Source organism: Salmo salar, chromosome ssa03, assembly GCF_905237065.1.
Source record: "Salmo salar chromosome ssa03, Ssal_v3.1, whole genome shotgun sequence".
NCBI classification, from domain to species: Eukaryota; Metazoa; Chordata; class Actinopteri; order Salmoniformes; family Salmonidae; genus Salmo; species Salmo salar.
The window spans coordinates 58,312,445-58,332,070 of NC_059444.1; the positions used below are offsets into that span (position 1 = coordinate 58,312,445).

At 42.8% G+C, this 19,626-nt stretch overlaps 1 protein-coding gene and 1 long non-coding RNA gene across 3 annotated transcripts in view; one reads left to right on the forward strand and one right to left on the reverse strand.

Moving 5' to 3' along the window:
- Positions 1-5,276, reverse strand: part of LOC106600819 (uncharacterized) — a 17,229-nt gene extending 11,953 nt beyond the window's left edge. Inside the window, exon 1 of the long non-coding RNA XR_001327904.2 lies at positions 5,186-5,276. This is a non-coding gene — a long non-coding RNA (uncharacterized lncRNA). The remainder of the gene's footprint in view (positions 1-5,185) is intronic.
- A 5,728-nt stretch (positions 5,277-11,004) lies between these two features.
- Positions 11,005-17,597, forward strand: LOC106600778 (cell wall protein IFF6). Of its 2 annotated transcripts, none has more exons than XM_045715000.1 (9): positions 11,005-11,388; positions 11,709-11,837; positions 12,418-12,500; positions 12,711-12,867; positions 13,035-13,196; positions 13,291-13,416; positions 13,554-13,774; positions 13,884-16,744; positions 16,981-17,597. In XM_045715000.1, exons 1-9 carry the CDS (start codon positions 11,134-11,136, stop codon positions 17,070-17,072), a joined length of 4,086 nt encoding a protein of 1,361 aa, XP_045570956.1. In that variant the 5' UTR covers positions 11,005-11,133; the 3' UTR covers positions 17,073-17,597. The 2 variants fall into 2 exon arrangements, with proteins under 2 accessions (XP_045570956.1, XP_045570957.1); XM_045715001.1 differs by having other exon boundaries at positions 11,006-11,388; positions 13,887-16,744.
- The last annotated feature ends 2,029 nt before the right edge of the window (positions 17,598-19,626 follow it).

The following is a 19,626-nucleotide window of genomic DNA, read 5'->3' on the forward strand; positions in this document are numbered from 1 at the left end:
TTTTTGCACTTGACACCCGTTGCCAACTGTGTGTCATCCTTGCTAGAATGGAGGTTTAAAAACGACAGCTGCATATTAGAGGTCTTCACGGGTCCAAGTTCTGATATGGACCTGAGACTTTCCAACCAGGACCCGATATGCATAAATCTAAATTTTTAATATAGAGACCCGTTCCAAACGGACCCATGGACAACTAGACCTGTTCCGTATAGACCTGGTTAGACACAGACCCAATCCCATTCGAGTGAGGGAAGCAGCAGAAAAGGCATTTTTTAAGCTACTTTATTAACCAGAGCTGATAAAGCGCGAGAGGAGGAAGAGAGAGATGCCTCCCTAGCAGGTGGGGGAGGGGCTATGAGGGACCATCCTGTCAGCCAGTTATACGGGGAGCAGGAAAGGAGAGATGAGAAACAACAAACAACCAAGCCGACTCGCGCTATTTTAGACTAATAGCTGCCATAGCTAGGTTATTTATCATCAAATATGATTAAGTAGTACCTATCTTGACTGCATGAAACCAGGAGAAGCTAGTTAAGTTAGCTAGCTAGGCTAATTGAGGGTGTAGTGCATGTGCTTTCTCATCCTACAGTTACAAATAACAACCATTCCATTCACAATATTAAGTAGAAGCCTACCTGTTGGCTCTTGGTCGTTATAGCCTATCCTTATAATTTAACTTTAATTCCATCATTTTAATTCCATCGTCCATTGATTAGATATCTCCTAACTTTTGCCACACACGGAGGCTCTGTGACTGTGGCCTATTGCCACTTTGATTACTTATGATTGGCCAACAACATGCTACATGCGCCACACTCCACTCTTGTGAAAAGCAAGAGCAGCAGCATAAATTATAAAATGTCTCTCTCGCTCTACTGCAGCAGTCGTGTTTGGATCTGTACAGGCCCTTCCCGACAAGTCAGTTAAAATTGCACATACCCGAAACCCGTGACAATCATATCAGATCTGACCCAGACCCGTGACATTATTTCCTGGATCGGGTCTCGGGCACAGGTGGATCCGTGAAGACCTCTACTGCATATGCATATTAGCCAACACAGCATATCCTACACATATGGCATATTGTCCATAATGTGCAAAATAGCAAAGGTGTCTCAGGCAGTATATAAAGTATCTACAGTTGAAGTCGGAAGTTTACATACACCTTAGCCAAATACATTTAAACTCAGTTTTCACAATTCCTGACATTTAATCAGAGTAAAAATTCCCTCTTAGGTCAGTTAGGATGACTTTATTTTAAGAATGTGAAATATCAGAATAATACTAGGGAGAATGATTTATTTCAGCTTTTATTTCTTTCATAACATTCCCAGTGGGTCAGAAGTTTACATGCACTCAATTAGTATTTGGTAGCATTGCCTTTAAATTGTTTAACTTGGGTCAAACGTTTCAGGTAGCCTTCCACAAGATTCCCACAATAAGTTGGGTGAATTTTGGCCCATTCCTCCTGACAGAGCAGGTGTAACTGAGTCAGGTTTGTAGGCCTGTTTGGAGGATATATTGGTACGGGTGTTATTAGGCCCGAGACAAAGTCGAGTGCTTGCAAACCGTGTCAATATTTCCTCCAAACACAGGCTTCTCGGCCATTATCACTTAAATATCACAAACCCCCGTGGTGCCTTATATTTCATCCTTCCATAAGCTTTAGCCAGCTGGTCGTACAAAGACGCAACCCAGTTGTTCAGTCTTTTTTCTGTATCTATGGACGCAACCCTGTCGTTCATCCTAAATGTTCCATTGCCATACAGTCACATCAAACAGCGCAGCCAGAATAACAACAGTAGCTGCATTTGCATTAGTTTAAGCTGTTTTCTAGTGACATTTATTTGGAGACATCCATAACAATGAGCTAATGAGGCACGATTTCGCCTGGCATAGAAAATGTGGTCTCTCGTCAGGACACGGTTGTTCAGAGTTGCTAGCCAACAACACATCCATCTTTTTAAACTGAAGCTGGAAAGACTGTAAACTAACTGCACTTCGTTTTATTTGACCTCTTTTTCAATTGACATTTCTTTGTATATATCCATAAAAATGATGCTAGCTGATTCATGATTTCAACTGGCTGAGAAATGATGCCTGCCTGTTGTCTCACACATAAACAAAGTATCTGACATTTTATTCCCATTTGAATTTGGTTGTGGTTTTAGATGGTTGAAAGCCTAGCCTAAATTCAACTTTTGTCTGTTTTTTTCCCGAGAGGGTGATTATAGGTTGTAATCTCATTGTCGTAGGGTAAAGTGGACCAAAACGCAGCAGGAATATGTGCACTCATCTTTTTATTGAGGACAAAGGTAAACCAAAACGTACACAAAAAAAACCACAACGACAAATAACAGGCCGGTAAGGCAACAAAGCTATACCCAGCACAATATCCCACAAAAAAAACCCCAAGAAAACAAACTCCTACTTATAGGACCTTCAATCAGAAGCAACGATAACCAGCTGCTTCCAATTGAAGGTCCAACCCCAATAAACTAAACATAGAAATAGACTAGACAGAACATAGAAATACACTAACATAGAACAGTGCCCAAAAACCCTGGAATACATAAATCAAACACCCCTCTACATAGACACACACCCCGAACCACATAAATCAAATACCCCCTGCCACGTCCTGACCAAACTACAATAACAAATAACCCCTATACTGGTCAGGACGTGACGCTCATTGATCAACGTCTCAACCAAATATTGAGTATAAAAAAAATCTTTCTCCATACCACTTGAATCTAAAAGGAACAACGTCAGTTCACTCCTTCTAGTTGAATAGTTATCCCTTACTAAGTTAAAGTAGTTGCATAAGTATCTGGGGACCATATTGTGGACAATCTTATGTATAAGACACAATTTGTTCTGAGCGACTCTCTCCTCCACTTTAACCCATCTAAGGCTTTCAATGTGGGAATAGTCAAGATGCGTAAGTGCTGGAAGTTTAAGAATAATCTTGACTAATTTGTGCTGAGATGTCGGCAATTCATTTTTTATTATCTTGGGGGCACTATTGTACCAGGAATAGCATGCATAGTCAAAGTGGCACTGAACAAGAGCCCCTGCCAACGTCCCCATTGCATTCTTGTCCAGATATTCTAGCAAGGAACCTAATTTTATGGTTCACTTTGGCGATAACATTTTGTGCAATGCTCTCACCTGGTGTAACAATCTTTAGCTAACTCCAATTAGTGGGGATAATGGGTTATGTATTATTCGTCAGCATGAATGAAATCAGTGAGTCCTGCTTCGATGACTATTAGCTTTACAACACTTGTCCTATAGATTTTTGTTGTCTTAAATTATTACTTGGAATAATTAGAGCTAAAGCTCCCTGTCCCGGAATGACATGCTCGTAGTGATAAAACGATCTGCTCCTGCTAGCTAGCAACAGGTCAGGAACAAACAAATGACTTTGCAGTAGGCCTATATAGCCTAATAGGCCTATGACTATGTGGTATAGCAATTTGTAGGCAGTTTTTTTGTATAGACGCACTGCGCACGTCTATACAGAAGTAGCCATTCTGGCAGCTTTATGAGACTAGTCCAACTGGTGAGCAATCAGCCCCTTGATTACTCACCAACCACAATCAGCCCCAATTAGTCGTGGTCTGAGAGTCCGTCAAGACCTGGCACATCCAGCAGAGGGAGCCACCGCTGCGTGATGTAGACTCTGTCGGTAGGTCACCAGTCTCTCCCTGGTGGCTAACCTGCTGTACGCCACACTGCATAGAAATGCAGGAAATTCATTTTAAAATCAAGCTTTTGGTGTTGTGTATTCATGAATCGCAATAAACTATAATCTAAATGCATTATGACCTTCAACTTGGCCCAATTCACATTTCCAATTTCCCACCCTGACATACCAAGCTAGAATGGGCCCTGTGTCTCAAACAATAGCCCGTGTAGGCTAAATATCCCAAGCAGAGATACAGCAATTTCCAGAGAGGATCAGGCTCCTTGAGATTTGTGGTTTGGGTGTCCTCGTCAGAACGGTGTCGCTGTAAGTAAGTGGTCACATATTGTTCTGGGTTCCACTGCACAAGAGGGGTCTGTAGAGTTTTATGCGCAAGAGGGGTCAGTAGATTTTTATGAACATCAAGGCAGACACACGGTGAATTTTGTTCTGATTGGCTAAAGTGGTCAAGCCTCAGATGGGCTTCCGTCGTGCACACACGTAGCCTATAGTTCTTCATCATTCTCGCCACCGCCAGAGAGAACACGGGGGAAAAAAACACCATTTACATACTTCTGGACTGCCAAACATATTTATTTGGTTTGTCATTCTAGCGTTTCTCATGGAATTTTTGTAGTAATTAAATATTATTTATTTAGAAATTTATCAGAACGAATTTTCCATAAAAAGTTTTACCAGCTCTGGCATTGTCAAATTGAAAAAAAGTGAGGGAGCACCGCTCCTCTTCGCTCGGCAGCAGTACACCCCTGCTGGATAGTACACCATTTTTTTATTGGTTTACTATTTAGTACTTGGCAGCGTTTGCCTGTCTAGCTAGAGAACATAAAAGTATGTTGAAAACATTTGCTAAAATTGACATTGGCAACAAATTAACATTTGTTTACAATAAATAAACATACACAATATTTAAAAAACAGCTCTTACTCGCCAGAGACCGATCATCACGAAAACAAAAGCAGATACGATGCCCCAACCCATCTCCTAATAGGTTTGCATGACCTGGTCCCCCAGCTGTTGCCTGGGTGGTAGGAGTTAGCACTCGATTTGCAATTGAACGCTAAATGCCCCTCAACAAAAAAAAGAGTCGGAAAAACAACAACAATGAAATGCACGTGGTGGATACAAATGAACTTCTAATCATTGATTAACAAAAATTTCAACAGCCATTTGCATCAGAGGCTAATGGAACAATGTCCTGGTGCTGTCTTTTTTTGGTCTGTCTGATCATTTTTCTTTTCTGTTTTATTTAGTTACGACATTCACCACTCCCGACTGTATAACACTCAATTGCTTCGGCATCTCCCGGCTGTGTAAAACATGCACACCCAAAGATTTTAGCCGCTGCTCAGACGTAGCTGACGCATGCCAAGTCTTACAATGCCTGGATAGGTATTTCACGTATTAGCTAACCACATAATATGTTATAGCATACTAGCAAATCTGTCAGACACAGTCGATGACTGGGAACACAACCTTTACCTCTCCATTCTCTGGAGGTGCATCATGGGTAAACAAATACCAACTACATACACCGCCTGGTACAGAGTTTGAGACAGTGTTGTCATCAGCTGGGATGACCTCAATGACCTTTTGTATAGTTCACATAGTCCTGTGGGTAGGGTTGATATTGCAGCCAGGCCTAAGCCTAGCGTAAATTCACTGGTGGTATGGCTGCCTGACCCAAAGTGAACTTTACAAGCCGCACCTTTTGAATTGTCCTCAATGTAACACCTTGTCAGAACAGTAAAAACCACAACCCGACATGTCACAACTCAAACTAACCTTTTGGCTGTATTTTGGAAATGAGTTGGATATTTGACATTTGATGTGAAAAGCCGTAGATTAACCTTTCTGTCCTCTGCATCAACTTGCCTCTCATCTTAAAGATTGCCAGATTACTTTAGGAGTGTTAGGTATTTACTTCCTCTGATATCATTATTCCAGTAGCAGAATTCATTGGTAAACATACTGTAACTAACATGCACAGGAAAGGAAAACTCCTCTCTGTTAGGAGGCTGAACGAGACGATGGACTCCATCACCTGACTTGACATGACTTGTCTACTTTCTTTATGAAATTGAACATAATGGGTGAATTTAAAAGCATCCAGATGCTGCTAACTGTAATAATAATACTCTATTTCCTAGCCCTAAATAGTAATAGGACTTGCAATGGAGAGAGAGACAGACGGAGAGACCATGTTTTGTTCCCTCGCTCACATGGTAATGTTATGTCCTGCCGGTGACATTACTTTGCCGCTAGAACAGCCCCATGCAGGCATAACTCCTCTTAATGTTCTTTTGACCTTTCCAAAGAACAGGTCTTTCTGCTTACCTGATTTGGCCTCGTTTTAGATTTGGTTAATTAAGAAATGCCAGCAGACATGACTGATTTCAAACATGAGTTGGTTTCGGGGTGTGGTTTGATGTGGGTGTCTCTGTGTGTGTTCGGCAACATAGACTAATTATTTTGTCAATTAGCTTCAACTGGCTTCAACTCACTGGTGTGCGGTTTGAGGTTTTTAAGTCTTGAAATTAGGAATTATTTGGAACATATTCTCCCATGTACATTGTGTAATTTACCGATGGTCCCTAACTAGCCTCATAGAGATATCCAAAGTTGACCCAAATGTATAATGGGCATGACGATTGGGTCGCATGCAGCTGCACTCCAAATTGATGATTACTTGTGTGCTGCCAGCTGTGGGCATGTGGGCAGGATTGAAAAAAACCCAACCTTCATTTCCATTGTGATGCAGTAACAACCACACATCTCACAAAACTCAATTTTGGATGAGACTGACTTTATGACCAAAATTATCCTATTTACACTTTGTAGTCAATTTTGACAGTAGGATTAATATGTCTGACTCAAATCGATGCCACATAGGTTGTTTTCTTCATGAGAACTTGTTTTTTAAGGGAAATTGCTCTTTAAAGGTCATCTTTTGACAGTGACAAAAGGATAATTAAGAGATTATTCCTATCATACATCATTGTCGCCAACATAGTATTGGTGTAGTGCCACTAAAGGAGAAATAAAGTATCATGAACGGCTTTTTAGCTGTAAACAACACACCCATTGGCACACAATGGTCTTGCAGTTAGCCACTGTTGTTTGTGTCTTGTTTTGTTTTGGGAATTTTCAAAATACTTTCAATATTATTAATTTTCATGTCGGCTCTTTGCCTGTAAATGTCCTTGTCCGAAGCGAAGGATCCCAATTTCAAACTCTCCAAAAAAAGTATTTAAAATTGGCAAAAATGTATATTAACTGAAAAATGATGGTATGTACACTGAACAAAAATATAAATGTAACATGCAACAATTTCAAAGATTGCAAACTGATTTACAGTTTGCAAGGAAATCAGTCAATTAAATTAATTAGGCCCTAATCTATGGATTTCACATGACTGGGAATACAAATATGCATCTTTTGGTCACAGGAATTGTGTACAGATCCTTGCGACATGCGGCCTTGCATTATCATGCTGAAACATGAGGTGATGGTGCGGGTGAATTGCATGACATTGGGCTTCAGGATCTCGTCACAGTATCTCTTTGCATTCAAATTGCCATCGATAAAATGCAATTGTATTCATTGTCTGTAGCTTATTCCTGCCCATACCATAACCACACCGCCACCACTGGACATTCTGTTCACAACATTGGCATCAGCAAACCGCTCGCCCACACCATGCCATACACGCTGTCTGCCACCTGCCCGGTACAATTGAAACCGGGATTCATCCATAAAGAGCACATTTCTCCAGCGTGCCAGTGGCCATCAAAGGTGAGCATTTGACCACTGAAGTCAATTATGATGCCAAACTGCAGTCAGCTCAAGACCCTGGTGAGGATGACGAGTACGCAGATGAGCTTCCTTGAGATGGTTTCTTCAGTTGTGAAAAGCCGCAGTTTCATCAGCTGTCCGGGTGTGAGGCCGGTTGGACGTACTGCCAAATTCTCTAAAACGTACGTTGGAGGAGGCTTATGTTAGAGAAATTAACAGCTCTGGTGGATATTCTTGCAGTCAGTATGCCAATGGCATGCTCCCTCAAAAAATGAGACATCTGTGGCATTGTGTTGTATCACAAAACTGCACATTTTAGAGTGGCCTTTTCCTGTCAGGTGGATGGATTATCTTGGCAAAGTAGAAATGCTCATTAAACAGCTCATTATATTTTTGTTCAGTATAGTTTCTTGCTATAGCCCTCTGCGACTTTAAATAATATTTCTCAAAACTTAGATTCCTAAAAGATGTGTCCGGAGATTTTGTTTACTACTTCATTTACTAAATGAATCAGGAATGAGCAGGGTCAGCTATACCATAAGGACCCCTTATTCATGTCCTCATTACATGTAGTGCAACAAGACCACTCACTTTTGATAGATTTAAAAACATAAACATAAAAACACAACCATAAACTGTCAACTCCGTCTTCCTTATAGATTAAAATATGCAATATGCATTTTGGTACAAATATGTTACATCTAATTAGGTTTTAGAGTCATATAGCAACTGAAGAGGAACCAAATTGTTACTGAATGAAGAAGAAAAATGTAATTTTTGTAATCTCCGTAAAATATCAACTCGGACAGATTTTTGTCTAACGTCAACTCCGTCAGAGTGCTGAAAGATTTGATAGAATGGTTATGTTTTTATTGGGGATTTTCAAATGATTCATTTTCTATATTTTACAAATGCCACTCCGTCAGTGGCTTGTCAACTCCTTCACTGATGGCTAACCCCCTTGCTAACCCCCTTTTATCTTTTTGTTGTAATCAATGCACTGCAACTTATGCTTAAACAATTATTTGTATTATAAGTATTTGCTGTGCTAGACCTAAGGGATAACATGTTTTATAAATGTTATTTTATGTTCTAAATCTAGAAAAACATGCCAATATTCTAAAGAAATTAGCCCTGGAGCATGTAATGGTGCTATATATATAAATTACATTGAACCAATGTGGAATAGACATTGAATTGACGTTTGTTCGCAGTGGGGTACATTTACCTGTTAATATATACTGCTCAAAAAAATAAAGGGAACACTTAAACAACACATCCTAGACCTGAATGAAAGAAATAATCTTATTAAATACTTTTTCCTTTACATAGTTGAATGTGCTGACAACAAAATCACACAAAAATAATCAATGGAAATCCAATTTATCAACCCATGGAGGTCTGGATTTGGAGTCACACTCAAAATTAAAGTGGAAAACCACACTACAGGCTGATCCAACTTTGATGTAATGTCCTTAAAACAAGTCAAAATGAGGCTCAGTAGTGTGTATGGCCTCCACGTGCCTGTATGACCTCCCTACAATTCCTGGGCATGCTCCTGATGAGGTGGCGGATGGTCTCCTGAGGGATCTCCTCACCGACCTGGACTAAAGCATCCGCCAACTCCTGGACAGTCTGTGGTGCAACGTGGCGTTGGTGGATGGAGCGAGACATGATGTCCCAGATGTGCTCAATTGGATTCAGGTCTGGGGAATGGGCTGGCCAGTCCATAGCATCAATGCCTTCCTCTTGCAGGAACTGCTGACACACTCCAGCCACATGAGGTCTAGCATTGTCTTGCATTAGGAGGAACCCAGGGCCAACTGCACCAGCATATGGTCTCACAAGGGGTCTGAGGATCTCATCCCGGTACCTAATGGCAGTCAGGCTACCTCTGGCGAGCACATGGACGGCTGTGCGGCCCCCCAATGAAATGCCACCCCACACCATGACTGACCCACTGCCAAACCGGTCATGCTGAAGGATGTTGCAGGCAGCAGAACGTTCTCCACGGCGTCTCCAGACTCTGTCATGTCTGTCACGTGCTCAGTGTGAACCTGCTTTCATCTGTGAAGAGCACGGGGCGCCAGTGGCGAATTTGCCAATCTTGGTGTTCTCTGGCAAATGCCAAACGTCCTGCACGGTGTTGGGCTGTAAGCACAACCCCCACCTGTGGATGTCGGGCCCTCATACCACCCTCATGGAGTCTGTTTCTGACCGTTTGAGCAGACACATGCACATTTGTGGCCTGCTGGAGGTCATTTTGCAGGGCTCTGGCAGTGCTCCTCCTTGCACAAAGGCGGAAGTAGCGGTCCTGCTGCTGGGTTGTTGCCCTCCTACGACCTCCTCCACGTCTCCTGATGTACTGGCCTGTCTCCTGGTAGCACCTCCATGCTCTAGACACTACGCTGACAGACACAGCAAACCTTCTTGCCACAGCTAGCATTGATGTGCCATCCTGGATGAGCTGCACTACCTGAGCCACTTGTGTGGGTTGTAGACTCCGTATCATGCTACCACAAGAGTGAAAGCACTGCCAGCATTCAAAAGTAACCAAAACATCAGCCAGGAAGCATAGGAACTGAGAAGTGGTCTGTGGTCCCCACCTACAGAACCACTCCTTTATTGGGGGGTCTTGCTAATTGCCTATAATTTCCACCTGTTGTCTATTCCATTTGCACAACAGCATGTGAAATTTACTGTCAATCAGTGTTGCTTCCTAAGTGGACAGTTTGATTTCACAGAAGTGTGATTGACTTGGAGTTACATTGTGTTGTTTAAGTGTTCCCTTTATTTTTTTGAGCAGTGTATATATATATTTTTTTTGTACCCCCCTTTTTCTCCCCAATGTTGATCTTGTCTCATTGCCACATGACTCGACCTTCGGGAGACGAAGGTCGACTCATGCGTCCTCTGAAACATGACCTGCCAAACCACGCTTCTTAACACCCGCCCGCTCAACCTGGAAGCCAGCCGCACCAATGTGTCAGAGGAAACACTGATGACCGAGGTCAGCCTGCAGGTGCCCGGCCCGCCACAAGGAGTCGCTAGAGCGCGATGAGCCAAGAAAAGGCCCCCAGGCCAAACCCTCCGCTTACCCGGAAGACGCTGTACCAATTGTGCGCTGCCCTATGGGACTCCCAATCACGGCCGGTTGTGATACAGCCCGGGATCGAAACCGGGTCTCTATTGACGCCTCTAGCACTGCGATGCAAGACTTAAACCGCTGCATCACTCGGGAAGCCTGCGATTCAAAGTAATTTCATTGAAGTGTGTGCCCAATGGGTATTTTTCACTGTAGGAAACTTAATCCAATTTATTGGTTCACTTCCCAAAAGAAAACTGGTTTTACAAGGGATTCTGTCTCTGTATTGACCTTTTTGACAGTGATCCTGCCTCCAGAACCATCCAATTTACATTTGAAAGACAGAAGAAAACATAATTCCACCCTAGACATGCCCACAAATGTTTTTTATAGATCTGTAGGCCTATCGTGGGCAGGGTTTCATCACACCTACAATTACTTTCAATAGATACAAATATGTAATCTCTTTGCAGTTTGCACAGTTAACAAAAGCCCTTCATAGCATCACATCAGATCCCAGGTTGGAGTTGTGTTGACAGTAGTCATGGCCGCATCTGCGCAGGAGATGGCACCCTGGCAGGTGTACCTTGCCAGTGGCTCTAACCGGCTCTCCCATGATCACAGAGCGGGACGCTGGAACAGCGTTTGCAGTGGTGCAGGAGGATATGGAACCCGCATCTCAATGGAATATGCATCAAGTGTCCCTGTGAGCATCACCAACGTCTCAAACTCCCTGTGCATCAATGAGAGGGAGAATATGCAAGATCTTAACGATCGCTTCGCCTCCTACCTGGAAAAGGTAAATGAGATATCTTTTCACTTAATCTTTTTTTCAAACGGCTCAGCTGAAATAATTTCCTTTAACAAATGTAGGGTTTTCTTTTTTGTGATGTTAGGAGAAAGTTAGTTGTATATTCGTTGAGAAATCGAAGGACGATATTCTGGTCAGATGCGACGGCCACCCACTGCTTTTAAGTACACTCTGCCTTTTAGTTATGTACACTCGGCCGTCAGTTGCTCTGGCATGATTCCTCTCTTAGTGGATAAAACAGTGAGAAGCCTACCTAGGATGTGTGTTGTATGAATGTGTAAGGCTCTATGTTGATGTCTGTGTCTCAGGTACACCAACTGGAGGCAGCCAACGCGCAGCTTGAGCTACAGATCAAGGAACATCTGGAGAGAAGCTCCCTTGGTGACTGTAAAGACATGGGTGGACACTTGGGGATGATTGATAACCTTCAGAACCAGGTAGACCAACATGGGGATCTATCACTGAACACCTTCCACAGTTCACCTTCTCCTCATTTTCATTCTCCTCTTAAGCATCATCTTGTGACCAGACTCATTCTCCTGTTCCTTTGTGACCTGTAACCTCTGATTTAGAAAAGACTTGACAGATATAGAATTCTATCCCATCCTTTCAGCAAACAGTAGTGGGAAGAAGTAAAGGCAAATAAGTGAAAGAAGGAACCCACTGGGCACAAATGTCAATTCAACATCTATTCCACGTTGGTTCAATGTAATTTCATTGAAATGACGCTGAAACAACATTGATTCAGCCAGTGTGTGCCCAGTGGGAAGAAAGGTGTAACAGAGTTGTGGGATGCAGCCAACATCTCATGGGGAAAACATTTAAAAAGGCGCAGGTCTTGGCACAGTCCTTTTATGTCAGGTTTTGACCTGAGTGCATGTGCTCTTAAGTTAAAATGTTAGATTACTAATTTTATTGGAACAGTTTAACTGCATCACTGACTTGCAATGACAAAGATTGATAGTAAACATGCTAATGAAAGGTATTATCTTCTGCCTATCTGTGTTTCTCCTATAGATTTCTGAATGGTACACAACCCATGCCCAACTCAGGCTGCAGGTCGCCAATACTCAACTGGAAGTCTATGACTATAAATACAAGTTAGTTTGTTTATAGTGTATATGTGTGGAACCACTGTGTTCTGTGGGTCCACCATGAAGGATTACGCAAACAAAGGCATGAATTTTGGTCACAAGTAAATTGTGTTATTTTCCTTGTTCATGTGATCTTTGAAAGGTCACACGTGTATGGACAAGAATGAAATTCACACAAACACACACACTCTAAAGTTCATCTGCTGTCTGGAATAGGTGTGAACAGGAGGAGAGGCGTCTCTTGGCAGCGGAGGCAGAGCTGAGCCACCTGCAGAGTATTCAGCATGAGTTAATCGATAGGGAAGGAGATCTGCACATCCAACTGGATGGAAACCTAGAGGAAATGGACCTCCTCAAGAGCAACCATGAGGAGGTGGGGTCCTTATACTGTTTCAATGACAGGTTTTATATTGTATTGTTCCATAGGTCTAGTACCATTACGGCACATACTGTTTGCATTGATTTTCTATTGTCAATGTTGTTTCAGAGCTTTTGGAAACAATAATGACATCCACGTTTGTATTTCCTGTGTCTGTATAGGATGTGCAGGGAGTGATGGCCCAGATGTCTGGGTTGGTTAACGTGGAGATGGACTGTGCTCACTCAGTGGACCTGAATGAGAAACTGAGTCGCCTAAGGGAGCAGTGTGGGGCGGTGGTCCTGAAGAACAAAACAGAGGCTGAGAGCTGGTTTCAGAGCAAGGTGGGCTACTGTCAACACAAACACTGAGTCATGAAGATGTTATAGATACAGAATATATGATAAGATATTCTCCATGTTTGTTTTGACCCTTCAGGTGGACAGCATGAAGACCCAGGTGACCGTCTGTTCCATTGGGTCCGAGGTCGGGCAGACAGAGATAGATGACCTAAAGAGAATAGTCCAGGACCTAACTCTGGAGTTGCAGCTATTGGAGACCCAGGTAATAAACCACATACGCCCAGTAAATGTACACAATGAAGTTTGCAGTCTTTTTTGTTGCACTGAAACTCTGGAGACAGAATCAGAGATTTACAGGTTTAAAATGGCTGCTCTTTCACTTTACTCACTCGCTTACAGAACCTGTCAACGGAGAGGGACGAGATGGAAGTGAACGAGCGATACAGTGTTCACCTCAGTCGGCTTCAGCAGCACTTAGACAGCCTGGAGGAGGAGCTGCTGCAGCTATGTACAGCCACAGAGCAGCAGGCTGTCCAATACCTGATGCTACTGGACATCAAGACCAGGCTGGAGAGGGAGATTGCTGAGTACAGGAGACTGCTGGATGGAGGGGGAGCCAGGTAAGACCAAGAAAGGGGTTGTCACTAGTGATTACCCAAGAAATGGGAGCTTGTGATTTGACAGAAGCTAAATTCATGTCTGAGTTCTGACAGATATTTTTGTCTTCAGCAGGAAATCAAGCTCCAACGCCATGGCTAGTGTCACGTCTCACTGTGCAATGAGCAATGGAATTGCCTTCCAACACGTCTTCATGCCAATTCAGAGTTCCTCCATTAGTGTACCAAGAGCAAGTGTGCCAAGTATTAGTGAGACCTCAAGAGAGACCTCAAGCAATTTAGAAAACGGAGGACAAGTGGTAGGTGCAGCCATTGGGGAGCAGGTTACCCGTGTGCAGAAAGTGTTTCTGCATAATGCCTCTGATAAAACAGTGCAGAGTGTACAAACTACCAATCAGGTTAGCACTGGAAAGCACTGTATCTCAACAACTCAGATTAGCGAAGATGCATCTCAGATTAAAGACACAGAAGTTGTTCAGACCACTAGTAGTGATGTTGATGTTACCAATGTTAACTGTGGAGGACAGACTGCTAGCAAGGTGAATGAAGAAGAGATAAGCATTGCCAATGACACAGTACAAGTTAGCAGTGAGGAGGCCGTAGTGGTGGTTGGTGTCAGTGATGTAAAAAGCACAGGTCAGATAAAATGTAGGGAAACTGAGATCCAGGAGAGAAGAGTGGAAAGTGAGACTAAGATTGACAGTGAAAATCAGATTGTTAGTACTGTGCATGATTCTCAGATTATCTCAGCAGAGGAAGAAAACCAATTCAGAAGTGAGGAGACTCAGATTGACAGCACGGAGGTTACGAGTCAGATGAATAGTTGTCAAATTGAAACTCCGATTAGTGGAGCTCTGAGTGTTTTGGAAAGTGTTGTTCAGATAAACCGTGTAGGAAATGGCAGTCAGATCAGCTGTGTTGAAACTGGAGCACAGCTCTGCTCCTTGGAGATAAACATCACAGAAAATGAGGTTCAGCCAAGCAGTCAGCCAACAGAGGTAATTATCACCCAATCGGAAGACAGATTTGACATGAGAAATGCTGAACATGGAGAGCATGTTATTATAGAGGAAACTATCATTGAGGACATCAGCTGTATATCCAGAAAGAGTGACGCTGTGGAGAGCAGCAGAGTTGAAAGCGTAGGACCGGTTGATGAGCTGGAAGTCGCAGCTGTAGTTGGTGATGCAGAAGATGAAGGTCAAACAAACTGTGAGGAGAGTAGAGGTCAGATAAACATTGCTCAGGGTGGTGACCTGACTAGCACAATCATAACAACAAGTGTGGTTGAAATGAAGAGTGCTGATGAGGCTGATGACCTGACTAGAAGTGTGGTTGAGATGATCAGCACAGAAATATCAATGGCATCCAGCCCTGTGGAATCTGAGGTTCCAGTTGTCCACAGGGAGTACAGAGCTCAAACCCCCTTGATGGAGAGTGAAGGTATGATTAGCAGAGATGTTCAAATGATTGACCACGTCTCTACAGGTGACATAAGCACTGTGGAAACTGTAGTAGTCTCGTTCCCATCCATGTGTCAGACTACTGACAGTGATAATGCTAATAGCATGGTAAGCGAGGCTAAGGAAACTGGGATCCAGGTGAAGAAAGTGGAAGGTCCAGTTCCAATCAGCAGTGCAGAACATGGGGGTCTGATCACCAATGTTGTACAGATTAGCAGCGCTGCAAGTGACAATACGATCAGCAGTGCCACAGGTGTAGCGGTAAAAGTGCCAGCTAGCACAGTGGAGATCATCAGTGATATGAGAAGTGGAAGCCTGATAAGTACTGGAGGTACGACTAGTGTAGGCAGTGGTGGTTTGATCAGCAGGACAGAAAGTGGGTATATGATGAATAATGTGGTAAGTGGACAGATGATAACTAGTGCAGGAAGTGGACACATGATAACTAGTGCAGGAAGTGGACACATGATAACTAGTGCAGGAAGTGGACACATGATAACTAGTGCAGGAAGTGGACACATGATAACTAGTGCAGGAAGTGGACACATGATAACTAGTGCAGGAAGTGGACAGATGATAACTAGTGCAGGAAGTGGACACATGATAACTAGTGCAGGAAGTGGAGGAAGTGAAGAATGGATGGTTTATGGTGGAGGTACAGGAAGACTCAGTGGTTCAGGTAGTGGAGGCAGACTCAGTGGTCCAGGTAGTGGAGGCAGACTCAGTGGTCCAGGTAGTGGAGGCAGACTCAGTGGTCCAGGTAGTGGAGGCAGACTCAGTGGTCCAGGTAGTGGAGGCAGACTCAGTGGTCCAGGTAGTGGAGGCAGACTCAGTGGTCCAGGTAGTGGAGGCAGACTCAGTGGTCCAGGTCGTGGACATAAGATAAGTGGTACCAGTGGTGGAGATCAAATTAAATGTGATAGTATCGGCAGTGGAGTTTGGACCCATGTCAATTCCGAAAGTGTCTCTCAGTTTAACAGAAACGCGGGCAATGAAAGGACTGGTAGACTTAGCAGTGCAGGAAGTGGAGAATGGAAGGTTTATAGTAGAAGTAATGGACAGATCAGCAAGGCAGGAAGTGGGGGAAGAATCAGCAGTGCTGGAAGTGGGGACATGATCAGTAGTGCTGGAAGTGGAGGTAGACTAAGTAGTGCAGGTAGTGGACATATGATCAGTAGTGCAGGAAGTGGAGGTAGACTGAGTAGCAGTAGCACAGGAAGTGGAGGTAGTGGACATATGATCAGTAGTGCAGGTACTAGTGGACAGAGAATTAGTAGTACACAGGGTGGTGTCAGGATCAGCAGTGGGGGTAGTCGAGTGATTACCAGCAGTGGTGGTCCAGCCAGCAGCCCCAGCAGAGTGACCATCAGGAACACAGGAAGCGGAGGCGGTGGAGGCAGAGAGCGAATCAGCGTCTGTAAAATGGCTGCCCTCTCCATATCAGCTGCCGTGAAAGAAAGAGAAAAGGCCCAGGAGGTCCACCGGGAATCCTACACAAAACAGGTGTCAGGTGAGAACCCCAGTTTTCAAAGTGGATTAACAGAGACACGTTTTCAGCTCGACTGTTCTTGTAAAGTCGTATTCAATATAAGATGAATGATTATGATTGATAAAGTACATGGGTGTTCTTCACAGTGCATTCTCTCACTGTCTCAATCTCTCAGTTCATCCTGTCTGTTTCTTTTTCTTTCCTTCGCTCCCTCTCTCATTCTCTTTCACAAGTCTCTCTCACTTTGCATTCCCCAGCCACCAGTCCTCAGGTCCAGCGGTGGGTGAGGACATCGGTGGAAGAAACTGTAGACAACAGTAAAACTGATGACGACACTGTGCCATTCTGAGTGGACAGAGGAGCAAGGCATAATAACAAAATAGTCACACTACTTATAGTTAATACATATCTATTACATTGCGTTCCATCAACGGAGCATTAATACCTTTAAATGACCAGTATCACAATGCACCTTCATGTTAGAAAACATGTTTTCACAGGATCTCTGTCTGCAATCATTCCTGTTACTGTGCCTTTCATCCTTGCTGTGAGTAAGTAATGCACTGAGTTTTCTGTTTGAACAGTAATCTATAAAGTTCTGAAATATACTCTGACGTAGTTATAGGGATGAAGGGGTGATGGAATTTGTTCTACGCCAAACAATTTTATCTTATTGGATTCGGTTTCCTTGTAAAGCGCTTACACTTACATTTATCTAGATGGCAGTATATGCATTTCGGTGATCAGTTGTGGAGCGAGTCAGCTAGTCATCTCAATTGACACATTTATGCAAGTTAGTATAACTTTTAGATTTTATTTTAGTAGTTTGAAATCAATGTATCAAAGCTTAAATAAAGCTTCTGATGACTTATTACTTTATATTGTTTTTAATGATGAAGAAAATATTTTGTTGTTATTACTTGACACTTATGAACACAATTGTTCTGAAATATTATTCTCATCTTATTTGGTTTTATTGTGATACATTTCAAATGTGTATTTGAAAGTGTTCTTATAATAAAGTTATAATGAAGTTTTACTTTATTCAAACATGAATCAAACTGGCTTTGGGTGTGTTCGTAAATTCACTCTGGCTATCTACTCCGATTTCAGAGCACTGAGTGTAAACATCGGCAAAAAAAACCATAATTAAATTGTTTCCAGCAGCACAGTTACAGTCACCAACGCTCTAGATAACATGAAAACAGCTTAACCAGCTCTGCTACAGTTGATTGAAATGGTCAGAGTGAAGTGCTCTCTCATTTGTGTCTGGAAGTAGCTAGCAAGCTAGCCAACTTTAGCCAGTTAGCTTGAGTGCTTGACTGCAGTTGTGAGGTCAGAACGCTCTGATCAACTCTACTCCTCCGCCAGAGCATCCAGTGAGCGCTCTGAACTGCTCCTGACAATGCTCTGAATTTAGGAATGCCCAGAGCGCACTCTGAGTGAATTTACGAACGCACCCTTAGTTGGCTCATGCTATTTAATTCCAATGACACAGTCTAAACAGCTGACAGAAAAAAACATGTTTAGTGAGGTAGTAAGGCACTGTCTACACTACAGAGCTCAGGCCATGAATGAACAGTGTTTGGGAAGCTACTCTGAAAATATACACTGAAAAAATATATAAACGCAACATGCAAACAATTTCAAAGATTTTACTGAGTTACTGCAGTTCATATAAGGAAATCTGTCAATTGAAATAAATTCATTAGGCCCTTATCTATGGATTTCACATGACTGGGAGACAGATATGCATCTGTTGGTCACATATACCTTAAAAAATAAGGTAGGGGAGTGGATCAGAAAACCAGTCAGTATCTGGTGTGACCAACATTTCCCTCATGCAGCACGATACATCTCCTTCGCATAGAGTTGATCAGGCTGTTGATTGTGGACTGTGGAATGTTGTCCCACTCCCCACTCCTCTTCAAGTTAATGGATGTTAGCGAGAACTGGATCACGCTGTCATACATGGGTGACATGTCTGGTGAGTATGCAGGCCATGGAAGAACTGGGAAATTTCAGCTTCCAAGAATTGTGTACAGGACCTTGCGACATGCGGCCGTGCATTATCATGCTGAAACATGAGGTGATGGTGTCAGATGAATGGCACGACAATGGGCCTCCGGAGCTCTTCACGGTATCCCTGCGCATTCAAATTGCCATCAATAAAATGCAATTGTCCGTAGCTTATGCCTACTCATACGATAATGCAGGGTTTCCCAAACTCGGTCCTCGGAATCCCAAGGGGTGCACATTTTTCCCCCCTAGTACGACACAGCTGATTCATTATTAAGGTATCTTTACCTCAATGTCTGGGATTTTATATTTCAGCTAATGAAACGTGGGACCAACACTTTACTGTTGCGTTTATATTTTTGTTCAATGTATTCAAATATATATTTTTTGCTTGGGAGGAAATGTTGGCTGTGCATTTGGCCAATGACAGGCATTCCACATTTAATCCCACCCATATGTGAAAATCAAAATTTGTACTTGTTTTTTAGTTTAAATGCAAAAACGATATAACAAAAATCTAACAATTTTTTGGTTTTCCAGTTTTTGTCCAACAATAAAACATTTATTATAAAACGGGCAGTTTTCTCACTCATTCATGCTCCATTTTAATGCAGAAAAGGACCTGTAACACTACTGTAGATATACTTCTGCCATCTCCACTTCCATAAAAAATGACTTCCCTTATGTAACACTGTCATCTGCATACTGCAGAGCTATCCACACACTCCACACTGCCACCATGCGTCGCTGCGACACACTTCTGTCATTTCTCTCTACCACACTGGAGCTTTTAACATCATGCTCTCTACACTCAGAATTCTATCGTATGCTGATACTTCCACCTACAAGATAATAACTGAGTTCTGTATGTGTAGATCGATTTT